This window comes from Orbicella franksi, chromosome 9 (assembly GCF_964199315.1).
Source record: "Orbicella franksi chromosome 9, jaOrbFran1.1, whole genome shotgun sequence".
Classification (NCBI taxonomy): Eukaryota; Metazoa; Cnidaria; class Anthozoa; order Scleractinia; family Merulinidae; genus Orbicella; species Orbicella franksi.
In genome coordinates this window covers 27804161-27818933 of record NC_138153.1, presented here as the reverse complement: position 1 = coordinate 27818933, position 14773 = coordinate 27804161, and the positions used below count along the sequence as shown (strand labels likewise).

The 14773-nt window shown below is 37.7% G+C and overlaps 1 protein-coding gene and 1 pseudogene across 2 annotated transcripts; both read left to right on the top strand.

The window, feature by feature from the left end:
- The first annotated feature begins 500 nt into the window (after nucleotides 1-500).
- On the top strand, nucleotides 501-9936 carry LOC145497063 (Fanconi anemia group B protein-like). The gene is made up of 11 exons (XM_081476857.1): nucleotides 501-1387; nucleotides 1863-1940; nucleotides 2664-2769; nucleotides 2847-2914; nucleotides 4273-4350; nucleotides 4968-5099; nucleotides 5336-5378; nucleotides 5519-5645; nucleotides 6289-6754; nucleotides 7130-7344; nucleotides 8278-9936. Exons 1-11 carry the CDS (start codon nucleotides 551-553, stop codon nucleotides 8672-8674), a joined length of 2547 nt encoding a protein of 848 aa, XP_081332983.1. The 5' UTR covers nucleotides 501-550; the 3' UTR covers nucleotides 8675-9936.
- On the top strand, nucleotides 9934-14446 carry LOC145498599 (uncharacterized; annotated as a pseudogene). Its single transcript, XR_014050873.1, has 4 exons — nucleotides 9934-10286; nucleotides 11728-11798; nucleotides 11967-11991; nucleotides 13976-14446. The product of XR_014050873.1 is annotated as an uncharacterized LOC145498599 (transcript).
- The last annotated feature ends 327 nt before the right edge of the window (nucleotides 14447-14773 follow it).

Below are 14773 nucleotides of genomic sequence, written 5' to 3'. Positions count from 1 at the left end.
TCAAACTATCAACGTTTTAACCAAAGAGATTTTATGGACTTCTTTAAGTAGCCAATCAAAAAGCGAGAAAAGCTATTGACAATGTTGGCGTCATTTTGAATAAAATTCACTTCTCTTTGTTTACGGCAAGTTAACGGCGTCTTTTCCCCTCATTTATTCCCGGCATTGGACCATTTTGGGGTCTTGTTATTGTAAAAAACAAATTGACCTCATTTTTTTTATTCGTCTGTCCTGTTATTGGTGATAAATTTCGTCATAACATTGTCAAATCTCAGCATAAATTTTACAGCTACGCGGGGGTGGGTGTACTTGAAGGTAAGACATTCACCCCAGCATATATTTTCTTTTCAAACTCCGCACTCCTTGGCATTTGTGGATAGGCAAAAGAACAACCAAACGTCTTTCAAAATTTATTGAACTTAGTCGAAATTTTCGTCACTTTTCCCGCCCTCCCCACCCGCCCATCACAGTGAATTCACGAGGGAGACTAGGACTGCGTTTGGACCAGAACTCCGCGGGAATTTCGTGTCATCCTGTCGTTCGATCCAACATGGCGCTTGTGGCGTCTGGAGGAGACGTGATACAATTTTCGGTGCAAAATGCGATCAACAGTGACGAAAAAAATATTGGAGTAGATGTCTTCCACTTTTCCAAATCGTGCAGAACTTTCACGAGAACTGTGAAGAAACTGTTGCCTTTTGGCCTCTCAGGATCAAAGTTTGAATTTGTTTGTGCGAGGTCTTTGCTAAACTCGACCACAGGAATGTACCAGACATGTTTGTTGTTGCGCCACGGCCAGGGTTATGTGAAGCATGCCAGTACAGGAGAATTCCATGTTTTACTTCTGGAAGACTATGATTCACTGTTTTTGCTCGGTAGTTTTGAGATTCAAGCCGCGCAGACATCAGATATTGAATTTTATTTTATTGATGGACCGGCAGTGTGCTGGAACTTTCAAGGCTCGGTCTTCTTCGCGCGATATAATTCTACACTTGAGGAGTTTACAACTGATTCTATAACCGTGGATAATTCGATGAATGAACAACTGGGAGTAGAATTTAATCTATTATGGTGTGGGTTAATCAAAAACAAAATGATCGCCATGGGATCAAGGTCAGACGGTAAAGCAAGATGGACATGTGTCAATCATCATCAAAATGATATTCAAGAGATCCCATTAGTTCCAGATGTGTATGTTCCCATAGCAACGTGCTGTCTTGTAAGGGAACCCTTGCAGCTGACATCTGGATGTTTTAACTCTATCTTTGATGGGTTGGATGTGTATTTAGCAACCAATAGAGGACAGCTTCTGAACTTTGTAAGTGGATGCCTCAAAAGTTGTTGGCAGCTGCCATTCAGTGATCCTTGCAGAATTTGGACGTTAGAGGTAATTTTAAACTAAACAGTTAAGCATGCCTCCCCTCCCCCTTCTTAAGCCGGCCTGCCTCCTCTCCTCTTGGAAGGTAATGATTGGAGGAGAGAGAGGAGTATTCCTTGGAAATTATTTTTGGCAGGGGGGTGTACCACCTTGCCCCTCAAGTCCTAGCCCTATTTTAGGCTAGTGTAATTATGTTACTTTCCGTAGCTGTTTTCAAAAAGTCTGTCAAAAACGGTGAACACTTTGATCTGATTGACAGGTCATTTGTGAACTGAGTAATCACAATAAAGTCCAGGACAGGCTAGCAAACCTCGCAACCACAGACTAATTATCACTGTTGTTTGTGGCTTAGTTTTCTCATGACAATAACATTACATAAATATTTCTGACATTCACAGTTTTCTGAGTTTCTCAGTATAATTTTACAATCCTGATGATTTTATTTAAATGCTTCTCAAATCACATATGGAAACCTTCTCTGCAGCTTTCACCAGATGAAGTCATGGTTATGGTGGCATCAAAAGCAAAGAAGGTCTGTGCAGTTGACTGTACAAAAAGGAAGGTAAATTTTATAGTCCAAAACAAAATATATCAAATTTTAAGAGATCCACCTCCCTTTGCAAGATGACAAGTCAAGATAATAACCCTTTTCACAGTTAATTTTTCTCATTTTACATAATCCTATGTGGTTGTGAGGCAATTTCAGGAAGAAACTACAAAACTGCCCAAAATTTTCTCACATACATGCTGGGTTATATTCTAATGCAAATGAGAAAAGTTAACTATTTTAATAATTGATCAGAGGTAACTACATGTGATGTACATGTTTAAAAATTAATCCTCACCTTAGTATTATTCTGTCCAGTTGTGACATTTTCCCTCAGAATTTTGCATGCAGATTAGTTGATTATTTTATAATTTCAAAGATTTCAAATTAAGTCCTCTGTTATACATAACACCTGCCCCTCTGTATTCAAACTGTCCTGTCAAAAGGCCTTGAAATGAGTTAACCTCTCCCTTTAGGTTTTATTAAGCTTTTTTAGTATAAGTTCAGAAGTAAAAGTATGATTAAACCTGAGTAGGCCAGTCTCATTATATTAAATTCCTAATTAATTGACTCTCAGGCTTAGGAGGATTATTAAAGGAAAACAAAATACTTCCCTGGATCTTGATCTGATTTCTTTTGTTTTATTCCCCTAAGCCTCAGAGCCAAGTTACATGTAGAATTTTTATTTATTGAACTGAGCCTAAATTATATTATTTTTTTTGTATGTTTGATTTTCAGGTTTTAAAAGAATGGAATGATATTGAGACTGTTCTCATAGATGATTTCCAGGGAACAGGAAATGAACAAGTTCTTGTTCTTCCACATAATCTCACCATTTCTGACAGTAAGGATTTAACAGATTGTAGATGACAGATTGTTCTTGTGGCCCTCTTTTGAACACCTTTTTTCCCACTTTTTCAGCAGGGGAGTTTTCCAACTTTTGTCTGGTAGATGCAGCCAAAGGAATGTTATCCATTGAAGGCAATCAGGTTGGTTTATCAATGATGCATAATTAGTTAGTTTACCAAATATACGTCATTTACTTGTACATGGATTTAGTCAACCATATTTTGTTACAATACTGTAAAAATTCAAGTTATTACACAAGGCACTAACTCAATTTTGGAAGCTCCACGAGGATATTGTTTTGCTGTACAAATTTTCCAACCATGTTTAAAAATATCTTTGATTTTAAGTTTCAATAACAACAATAATAATAATAATAATTGTAACGTCTGCAGCAACTGGCAAATTCCAAAACGAGACGAAACAAAACGAGCTCTAGGCGTGTCGCGACAAACTAGTGGGTGGGACTACTTTACAGGTCATCTTCAAGGGTAGACAAGTAAACCACGGAAAACCAAAGTTGACGGTAATCAGCGATTTATTGCATCAACATAAACGATCGTAAACTGAAATAACAATATGTAATGAATTTCTTTCAATTTAGCAGAAAAGTTGCGTTACAAATAGTCAAAACTTACACGAGACAAACTAACAATTTGGAATCGACAACATAACGAAATTGAATAACAATACATCACAAAAATAGCCAGCGTAAATACTACGCTAAGATACTAAATAAGATTCGATCACAGAAGTATACAACAAAAGGAACTAATTAACAGCTCAATGCTTTCGAGCCTAAAAGGTGGGCGTTCACTCTAGAAACGTTCAGAACACTTTTTAATTTAGTTGATTATAAATCAATCAACATTGCACAAATGTTCCTTTGTATTCCTTCGCCCATAGCTATAAAAAACGTAACCTAATCAAAATGACAAAGGTACTCACATATCGGTCCCGCTTGAGCCAAGGGTTAGGAAATCAAAAAACATCAAGAGTTCAAGGTTGACAAGACCACGCAAGATGGAAAGAAAAACAACTACTTTAAAGGGACGCTAACTCAGCTTTTATATGCGCATGGTGACGCTTAAAGGTCCCATTACAAAACTAATAAAAAATAAGTAAACATTGTAACTATGTTCGTAACTAAGATAAAGAGACAATTATTAACTAATCAAAATTGACCTTTGTCTAGTGTCCTTAACAATAATAATGATAATGATAACGGTAACAGTAACGGTAACGGTAACGGTAGCCTCCCAACTGGTGGGAGGCTGACCAGTTGGCTATTTACACAACGCGGTCGAGGAGTTTAACTCGGGACTACCAAGAACAAATCCAGATAGCGGTAGGGTGGAGGATTTGAGTCAGTGACCTCCAGATTTCAAATCCAGCACCCTAAACCACTTGCCCACATCGCCTCCCCAAAAGTAAAAATCTGTGAGTTATTTTGGTACTCAGTCATGTTCTGTATTTTGTTTTGTCTTATTTTTTGTTTAAGGTTTCCTTATCTGCCAAATCACAACCAGTGACAGATTCACTGCAGAAAACTGCAAGAGCTTTAAGAACAAGACTGCAGGTTAGCTAGAATGTGCCATTGGTCATGAGAATCTTTGGTATATTTTTCTTAGTGAGACATAGAACTTCCTCCTCCAGCTTGTGTTCCAGCCCACTGCTCAGTCCTGGTAACATTGTTTGCAGTAGATTTTTGGGCATAGCACTTGTGTAAGTCTGGGATGTTATCTTGATGTGCCAATGAATGGTCAGAACAAATATGAAGAGAAGTATATGACGATAAATAAGGGGCATTCAGATTTTGACCTTGGGACCTTTGATTTTGATCTTTAATTTTGAAAAGAGGATAGAGCCCTCACAAGCCTGGAATTTCCCAACTGCTGAAGCTGAACATGGTTTCTCTAACATGTAGCGACCAGGATACAGATACTGTACCTGGATGGGATGCTAGTTCATTGCTGGGTAATACCCCCCCTCCCCACCCCCACATTAGGCTTTCCAGTGCCCATTTATACCCCTGTGTGGAGAGAGGCACTGGGAGATGGAAGTATCTTGCTCAAGAACAAACTACAATGCTCTCAGCCAGGGCTTAGAACAGGGCTGCTTGCTCTGTAGTCCAATGCACTAAGCATCGCACTTGTGCGCGAAACTTAAACATGCTTGTTGATGGTTTCTTTTTAGGCAAGAGCATCCAGTCTACATGAAGCTAAAATGGAGTGTCATGAGAAACTGAAAATGGTGGAGCAATGCTGTAAAGTGTTGAAAGATATAACCTGTTCTTATCATCCGAACAACGAGGAAAATGTGAAAAAGGTAAGAATAGCAAAGAGATATTGAAGGGACTTGTAGTTGAGTGATGAGTGATGTGAAAGTAAAAGACATGAGCATAGCAAACAAACACTGTCAGGATCCAAGAGACCTAAAGTTAGCATGTTGGACGCTGGATCTAGCAGTTTGTGTTGAGCACTGGGCAGAGTCACTGTGTTTGTTGGTCAAGGGAACAAACTTCTGATCAGCATGCCCATGTTGATCTTTGATTTCTTCTTTAGAGTTCAGGTCTGCATTGTCTTCTGGAAGGAGATCTTGGCGAAGGTAGGTTATATCTAGAACGTAATCTAACCTACATTGCACATGTATTCACTCAATAATATGCCATGACTACCTTGATGAAGTATGGTAAAAGAGCAGTTCAATTTTAAGATCAGTTCTGTTTTCTGGTCCTTGTTTTACAGTCAAGCAAGATACCAGTAACCCTGTGCGATCAGTGTCAATATCAGCACTGACTGTGAAGGAAATATGGCAGCGTATTGTTTATGACCAGTGGATTGTTGGCATTGATGTGCAGAACACCGGTGAGAGGTACACGTAACGTCTATCTTGCATTTCCTTTTAATTTTCAGTTGATTAAAATCTAATTTCTCCTAATGATAACGATAAATTGCCCAGCACTCAGATTAAAGATTTAAGAAAATCATCAAGCTGTGCATTATTTTATTTTGATGTTGTGATGCACCACAAATGTCTCATTAATGATCTGGAAAAATGTATGGTAATTGGTAAAGAGGGTAAGTGGGATTCAAACTGTCAACTTGATTGGGACAAGGATTACCGTCTTGCTCTGTCAACCTCTCCTAGGTCATAAGCCTGGAATACTTGTGGATAAATATGTTGTTATTTTGCATAACACAAGCAAGCAAAATTTACTTAGCTAGAAGTTGAACTAAGGAACAGACTAGTATTTATACTTTTGAGGTGGGGTAGGTGATTTTTCTGAGCCAGAATATTATTTTCAGCATCAGATCCTGCAAGAATTTTTTGTATACATGTATATATTCCATATGTTTCTTTTGCATGGCTTGCTTTTTTTGTCACTTTTTCTCGTACTAGAATTTGTTTGGGTAACTGCCCAACCCTCAAAAGTAGAATGGTACCTCCCTAAGTCATTATATTGTAACGTGACATTCTTTCCTTATGTCTGGTTTTTTATCTTCTACCATTTCAGTGCTGTGTCTGATCTCACACTTGGACTCGTGAGCTGCCAATCAGAGGACACTTTGTATTCATCAAAGACTGTGATTTGTGGTAACGTTAACCACCATCGCAAGCAACCTGAAAATTCAAATCTCTCACATTCGCAGACATCACCATCCTTGAAGAGAATAAGACTTGGCAATGCAAAAACAGCTCTAAATGTCAAACAACTGTTACCAGGCAACCAGACAAGATTGACAGCAGTATGTTCCATACCAAGATTCACATGTGTAGATAATTGTTCAATGTCTGTTGTCGTCACATGGACAAGTTACACTAGTGATGGAAGCCTTGATCGTCATTCAATGCACTGTGGATACATAACATTGTTCACTGAACAAATCATGGATGGTAGACTAAGAGTTAACAGCAATTTGGATCCCAGATCAATTCAACAAGATATTGAGGCCTTGAAATCAGTTTCCATTGAAACAGAGGTAATAAAATGCGGTACTATTTCACTTTTTTATTTGTTTATCATATCATGCTCTTTATATTTTGGACCTTCTGGTCCATATTTGCAATTAGAAGTTTGGTTTCCAGGTCCATATAATTGGCTTGCAATTAAAATTTTCAAGATTTTAACTCTTAGGTGTCTAAATCTGCTAGTAGATATGGCACAGTAAGCTATAGGCGGTCCAAATCATTATGACACTGGACAAGACACAGCAGACCTGTCCGTAGTAGTTAAAAACTGACATTGCATATGATGTCTCTCTTCAGGTAAAATCTCAGGCTAGGTGAGGATCAAAGCAAACAGCGACAATATTTTTTATGAATGTTGTAATTCTTTTTCTCTTTTATCACGCAAGCTTGTGCTACAGAGCAGTATATCCAGACCACACTACATCACGGCAGTTCTGAAGAGTTCAATCAGAGAAGTACCAATACTTCAGATTGGAACTGGTGACCAAGGGGACATATTTGGCCATTTTCTGTCTGTTTTTAAAGATAACGGCCCTCTGGTTGGTGCTGGAATTGTTTTAAAAGATGGGCTCAACGAAGGGAAACTAACCCTTGTAACAAGGTAATGTTTCTTTATTCACCCCACAATTGTAACAAATGCAACTAGAAAACACAACTAACAAATGCAACTAGAAAACACAACTAGCAAACGCAACTAGAAAACACAACTAACAAATGCAACTAGAAAACACAACTAGCAAATGCAACTAGAAAACACAACTAACAAGTGCAACTAGAAAACACAACTAGTAAATGCAACCAGAAAACACAACTAGTAAATGCAACTAGAAAACACAACTAACAAACACAACTAGCAAACACAACTAGAAATACAACTAGAAAACGCGACTAGAAACACAAGTATAAAACACAACTAGAAAACTCAACTAGAAAACGCAACTAGCAAACTCAACTAACAAACACAACTAGCAAACACAACTAGAAACACAACTAGAAAACACAACTAACAAACACAACTAGAAAACACAACTAACAAACACAACTAGCAAACACAACTAACAAACAACTAGCAACACAACTAGCAAACACAATTAGAAAACACAACTAACAAACACAACTAGAAAACACAACTGACAAACACATCCTTTTATCTCCTTTTACTCATCCTTGTTCGTAATCGCCTATTAAAATAACTCTGGGATGCTGTTAAAATTACTAAACATGACTTGCTAAAATTATGCAGGTAGCGTGGCCGAGTGGTTAGAGTGCCGGAATGGAATTCCGGAGGTTGCGGGTTAAAGTCCCGCTCTGACCACTAAGCTGGAGTTGTTTCTTGGTAGACCCTAGTTCAACTCCTTGGTCTGCCTCCTGCCAACTGGGATTTTTAAGTCTATTATGTTAAGTTGATATAGTTGTTTCTTCCAGTTTAAGTGGCATGCCTGTGAACTAGCTAGGTGTAGCTAAGCGCATTGACCACTATAAACAACAACATTTGAATAGATATTCTTTTATCTTATTAAATTCAACCTTTTAGAGACAAGAATCAAGTTTACCTGCTGCTTCATGCACTTCGACAAGTTCTACCGGATGATGTTCGAATTTTACCCGATCCTGAGCTCGAATTAACTGGTGTTAAAACCAGCCTGTGCGCCCTTAATCAAGAGATCACAAACTTACAGCAAAATCTTCAGAGCCTCTCGCATAACTCGGGCAAATCCCATGCAAGGTCTTACACCAGTGACGGGCGTGCCCCTGAATGCAAAGTCGAGGACGGTGATGGCGTCAGAGCTTTAAGGGAAGGGTTTGAACGAAAGAGAGAAAGAGAGATGGTGGAAAAAGAAACTCTGAGTGGGTTAGTTGGCCTAGCAAGGCTGTGGAGTGATTTTGTCGAGGATCAAATGTCAGTCGACGTTGTGGTAGCAGAGACTTGAGGCAGATGAAATGAGATGATTATAGCCTACGAGGCACGTCCATCTATCATGTCATATCCTATGCACGCTTGTGGAATAATAAGCACTTAATGACTGGCCCCAAATGAAACAGTGAGTTTTGTTTCTCAGAGACCACAAATGAAATGAAATGAAAAATATTGATTTGCTTGACGCCGGCTGGCACAACAAATTTGCCGCGGTTTCGAGGTGCACGACCTGATCACGTGCGACTCGAAAGTTCAAGTTTTTTTCCATGAGGAGATAGTGAGTTTTGTTGGCCCGAAAGAGTCAAGTGAGTTATGACCCATGACACGTGACACGTGACATGTTCTCCTCCAATAGAAAAATGTATTTGAGTTTGGAGGTATAAGTTTCTTCGAGCTATGGTTCGTGTTTTGGTGGGGTACAATCGAGCCAAAATCAAAGGCCCTTTGCTTTGGGCTACCTCGTATCGCTTGTTTTAGAGTGCGAAGAAATCCACTGCCAAACCAAACAATTGTAATGCAAGCATAACGTTAGATAAAGTAAACAAGAACACATTTTCACTTTCGGTATTCATCTACATCTACATCTACATTTAATAATTGATAACGCTTTCGTATCCAATCAATTTAAAGTAAAAAATAAATAAGTACAGATGTATTTTTACGAATACAATTCGATCTGACTCGATCTGGCCTGAATTGGCCCTTATTGACGATTAACTTCTGTGATTTCTACCTGTTTGCTTATTCTCGGAAAGTGCGCATTATATAAAAGTTTTTAATCGGCTCATTGTGATCCTCAGAGTTTTCTTATGTTAGGGTTTCTCTTATTTTATCTTTGATCAAAAGGGTTTCCTAAAACAGATTGTCACACAGATTAGAATTCCATTTCAGGGACTAGACGTTTACGCGGCTCTAATAATGCCAACTTCATCAAGTTTGAATCTGTTGTTAGTTGCTTCATTTTACGGATTAAAGTGATCCCGACACCAGAGGCAGCGCGAATCAGTTCCGGGTGATTCGTCTTCGAGTGATTCGACTGGCTTCTTTACATTTACATTTACATGTACACTAGGATTCTTGCAAAGTCACCCAGTGACATAGAGCAAGATTGATTGATTGATTTTGACCATAACCGTAAGTGGGTATAGGGCCAGACAGCAAGATTAAATAAGCAAACTTCAACGTTAATATATAGGGAAAACTCAGATGAACTGGAATAAAATTACAACAAAGAAAAATAGTCAGAGATGGTGGTCTTTTATTAAAACGTAACTCTGTAAAAGCACTAATGCTAAAGTTTTAGAGGTCAACAAAGTGGACGATCAGACCTCTCGGAGCCTCAGTTTTCTCGCGCCAAGGCCCCGCCGGTTATGAAAGACAGACAGCCCTGGGACTCAAATTAAAATTTGCATTGCAAAAAAAGCTAACACGTTTGCCCGAGGTTGCTTGGAAGTTTCTTCCTTGAAGTTTTGCCTAATGCCGTGTTTACATTACAAGAAATGCTCCCAAACGTGTCCCCGACACAAACGTTTGCTGGTGGAACAAACTGGAGGGAAATTCGCTCCCTTATTCAAGTGCCTGAAACAAAGCGACCTTAAGATGGAAAGTGTCTTTGACGTTCCTCGGTATGTAAGCTTACATGTAAACTTAAGCTTATTGAAAGCTTTTTTATTGCTACTTTTAATTACTTTTAAAAATGGTTGAAAAGACTTTTACATGCTTTGAGACATTTATTTAGCCAAAGTAAATCGATATCTAAGCTCGGAATGTCTCGAGGTGTATGTAAGCTTAGTTCACCAGCTTACATGTATTTATACGGTTTGTACGAGAAGGAAATGAAAATCATAAAAAATGTAAGCTATAGGATAAACAAAAACGAAAGAAATTGTTCTCCCTGATTGATGTGTGACACTTAAATGGATATAAACGTTCAAAAGAAAAAAATATTGAAAACTGATAATGAAGAAAAATGTCAGTGTCATCTTGTGAAAAATCACAAACTTTTCACTGAGGAAGGGCTCAGCCCGAAACGTTTGTGATTTTTCACAAGATGACAATTTGACATTTTTTCTACATTATCAATTTTCATAGATGGCTTCAGGTTATGATTTCATGATGTCACAGTTGTCAACCTAATTTGATGGCAAGCAGCTTTACTTCTTGCAACTAGAAAAGCATTTGTCCAAGCCTGTTCAACATTTTTCCTCCTTCGCTGTTTTGGTTGTCCCTTTTTTGGGAATTTGTCCCTCCTCCCAGCCCCCACCCCCAATAATAATCTGAATAGTGGACTACCCCATATTTGAATGTACAATTTTCATTGGCCTGTACTAAATTTACACGACTGATTGATTGTTTTAACATTGTGGGCATAATGTTACATATTCTACTTTTAAAGGTTGACAGTACGTCCCTTATTAAAGACAGTAAATTAATGCCTATGTTACTTATCAGGTAAAACATGAAGCACATGAACATTAAGTGACAGGCGTGGAGTACTGAAAGGCCAATGGTGAACGTCAGAGAAAGCTATTAAAAAGGTAGGTAATTTTGTGTGGAGGCAGCTACAAATACTTCATGTAGTGTTGGTTGGAATTGATCTTTCTGTTAAAAAATTGATGAAGGGGATGATGCCACATAATTTGAACTTGACACCATTATCTTAGTGTAGAGATGTCAGGACTTCTGTATTACAAGTGCTAAACTTATCTTGATGTAAACGTTGAATGTGGCCTTTCTGAAGCATATTGAATAATCTTGTATTCCAGTCAATGATGCAATGGATTGGTGATTAGGCTTGGGAAATTAAATTGACTTGATAATACAGTATTTTAAGACCTCATTTAAAGGAACACTAGGTTATCTTGGTGTGTTGAGAAGGTTGGAGAATGCAATGCATTATGGGTTGCTGGAAAAATGTAAATTATAAAGTGCTGTTCAACTGATCACTTTTATTAATACAGCATTTTTAATGCTGTTTTTAATGTTGCATGTACATGCAATAACTTCGACTCAAAAGTAAAAGGCAACTGATAGGTCTTTCATTGAAATATTTTCATTTATTATCAGACAAACAAAAAGCAAACAACAACCTATAGGACAACTAAGATCAATGGAAGAGACAGATCCAGCTAGATCAGGTCAGTTTATATTTCTGGTATCGGCAATGGTGTTCACAAGTGTACCTACACTTGTATATCTTATTACTCTTATGAGTTGTTATTCCATCAGTTAAATTTACAATGCTAAATTATACCAGCAGTAAGAAATTGTAAGTAACTCAACAATATGTTTGTGTCTCTTATCAGGGCAAGCAATAAACACCAAAGACACATAGACACATATCAGACATGGCAGGTCAGTCAAAGTTCTTCTTTATCTGTAGTCAGTGGACCAGTGTATCACTATAATTCTAATCACTTTGAAGAACAGGTACAGTGTACCATGATAGGATGGAATTCAGTCTTGAGAAATTTGGTTGAATGACTCTTGTAGGTGTCAAGATTCTTTGGGAACATCCCAGGGGTTTCATTAACATTTTCAGCAGAAGGGCAACTGGTTGTCACAGGCAGGCAAATCTATTTGATCTGAACTTTTTTATAAAAAAAATTTTCCCCTGGATGGTCAAACCAGCCAGGCAAAATCATCCTCACAACTGGTCAATTTGCCCGGTGCCCAGCCCTTAATGAAACCCCTGCGCATCCATGCCTTTTTTTGATTAGATGGAATGAGTTTGTAGTTCTTTGGGAATTTTTGCAAGGATTTGTCAACTGAAAGCAGTGGTTCTTCGTCTTACTACAAGCAAATTGTGTGAAGCTCTAGTCAATTTTTAAAATTTCTAGTTTCTCCTGAGGTTCGAAAATGTTGACCTAGTTCTTAAACTGTACAGGCCTTGAATTGCCCAGGATCAAAATGATTATGAATTCTCACCTCTTATTTCTTCACCTTATTTTGGGGATGTGAGTTTTGAAATTTGCTTCCTGTTTACAATATTTCCTAGTTGCTGATTAGTCTTGTTCTCATCACTTGAATAAGTTTCCGTTCGATGAAGTATTGAAATGCATGTAATTCGTAAGAAGAAAATTATTGACAACTGACATGTGGCTCCAAGTTTTTACTGACAAATCATGCTTTGATCTCGACATCCACACCGACAACTGACAGATCATTCCTGACCAAATTTTATCTGACAAGTTATGTTTCCATCACGACATTTATACTGACCACTGACAGATGATTCCAAATTTTAACTGACAAAATCATGTTTTGATTGCAATATTCATACTGACAACTGACGTATGATTTCAAATTTTACTGACAAATCGTGTTTTGAGCTCAACATCCTTACTGACAACTGACAGATGGTTCCAAATTATTTAAGCCATATTGACCACTGGAAGATGGATTGGAATTTTAAGTGACCATTCATTTTCTTTTGCTACATCCTTACTGGGACCATAGAGATGGCTTGAAAGTTACTGATGGGCAAGTCCGGTTTTGATCTCAGCATCATTGTCAACAATATTATTGTCAGATGACTTAAAATTTTAACTGACAAATCTTGCCTTGATTACTACATTCGAACTGACAATTGACAGGTTACTCCAAGTTTTAAGGTGATTTGTTAGAATTTCATTGTGCATCCCTACTGTGCATGATCTTTCAAGTTTATGACTTTACCACTCGCTCATAAGTGTGTGTACGTACACAACAGCAAGAGATTTCCTTCCAGCTAAGCTCAAAAGTGAAATAAATGCTTGTTTTCGCTCAAATGAGCAAGGTGACTTATATTTTTTATAACATAATTGTGGTGTCTAAATTATCCTCTTTTAGTTAAAAAATTTTAAAAAATGTTTGTCACCAGAAAGTTTGTTTCACTAGGTTTGCAGAGCAAATGTAAATTGAGAGAGGAGAGTACATTACACACAACACCTTTATTGCAAATATTGTACACAGAAAAGGGAAGCGTAGCAACAATAACTGTTGCTGAGGTCTGTTAATCTTCACCTGGGTACTGTTTACAAAGTCTACAACTTTATAGAACAGCAACAGCAACAACACGAACAACAACTTACAGCAGCATCAGTTATTGAATCAAATATTGTCACAGAAGCATTGTTGGTCTAGTAACCAGGCTGCAAATTCACCTTTTTTCCTCTCTGTTTAAAGAACAACTGAAATCAAGAATTACATCATAGCATTTGTTAATGCAAATAATGTTGAGGTTTTCTGATCCATTAGCTTACAAAGTAATCAAAATCCAATTTCTCCTTACAAAATCAGTACATTGTCAAGCAAATAGGTGATGAGAATAAAGACAATCATCAATACGGGAATTCTGTAGCCAATGTGTATGGAATTGGATGAAGAAAGCTTCACGTAGTTGCAAAGAAAATGCAAACACAATACAAAGCTTCAGTATGATATATATCAAACATTTTTTTTCTTTCTTTCAGGATTTCTCAGTGACCAGACGGCTGACGGAAGATAAAGGCAAAGACAAGACACTGGAGGCAATATTAAGAAGACAGGACACTTGGGACAAGACATAGTATGCAAGGGATAAAAGTAAGATGAATTGAGAGATTTTTTCCAAGCCAAAAATTAGGACGTGAAAATAGGATTTTTTTCCGTGGACTAAACGTTAGGATCCTCACAATTAAATAGAAAATGAAGGCTGTCTATAAAATGATTTACAGTTAGGTTTTGTAGAAAATGTGTCGTCAGCTTTGCGTTACAAATTTTAATCCAGTTTTAGTCTTTTCGTCTTTGTTCACGATGCGAGAGCTTAGTGACTCTTGAGCATCAGCACTGTTGCGTTACACTTGCGGCCGTTGAGAATATGTTTATGAGGCTTTGTGCGGGAATTTCAAAACACGGCATTGTAACAGGAGATTTAACTGTTAATTTAGCAAGTAAAGATTGTGAAGTGCCATTTAATATTTTGTTGGCTTGTTTAGACAAACGGCAAGGCAGCTGGGTACCAAAAGAAACTTTCTTTTCTTTATTTTCCGAGTTCGCAGTTAAAATACTTCAACATTTCCTGAATTTGTATAATTCCCGTGCAAAACTTTTTTTTTTTTTTTTGTATTTTTCTGTGTCAACCTTGTTGAAA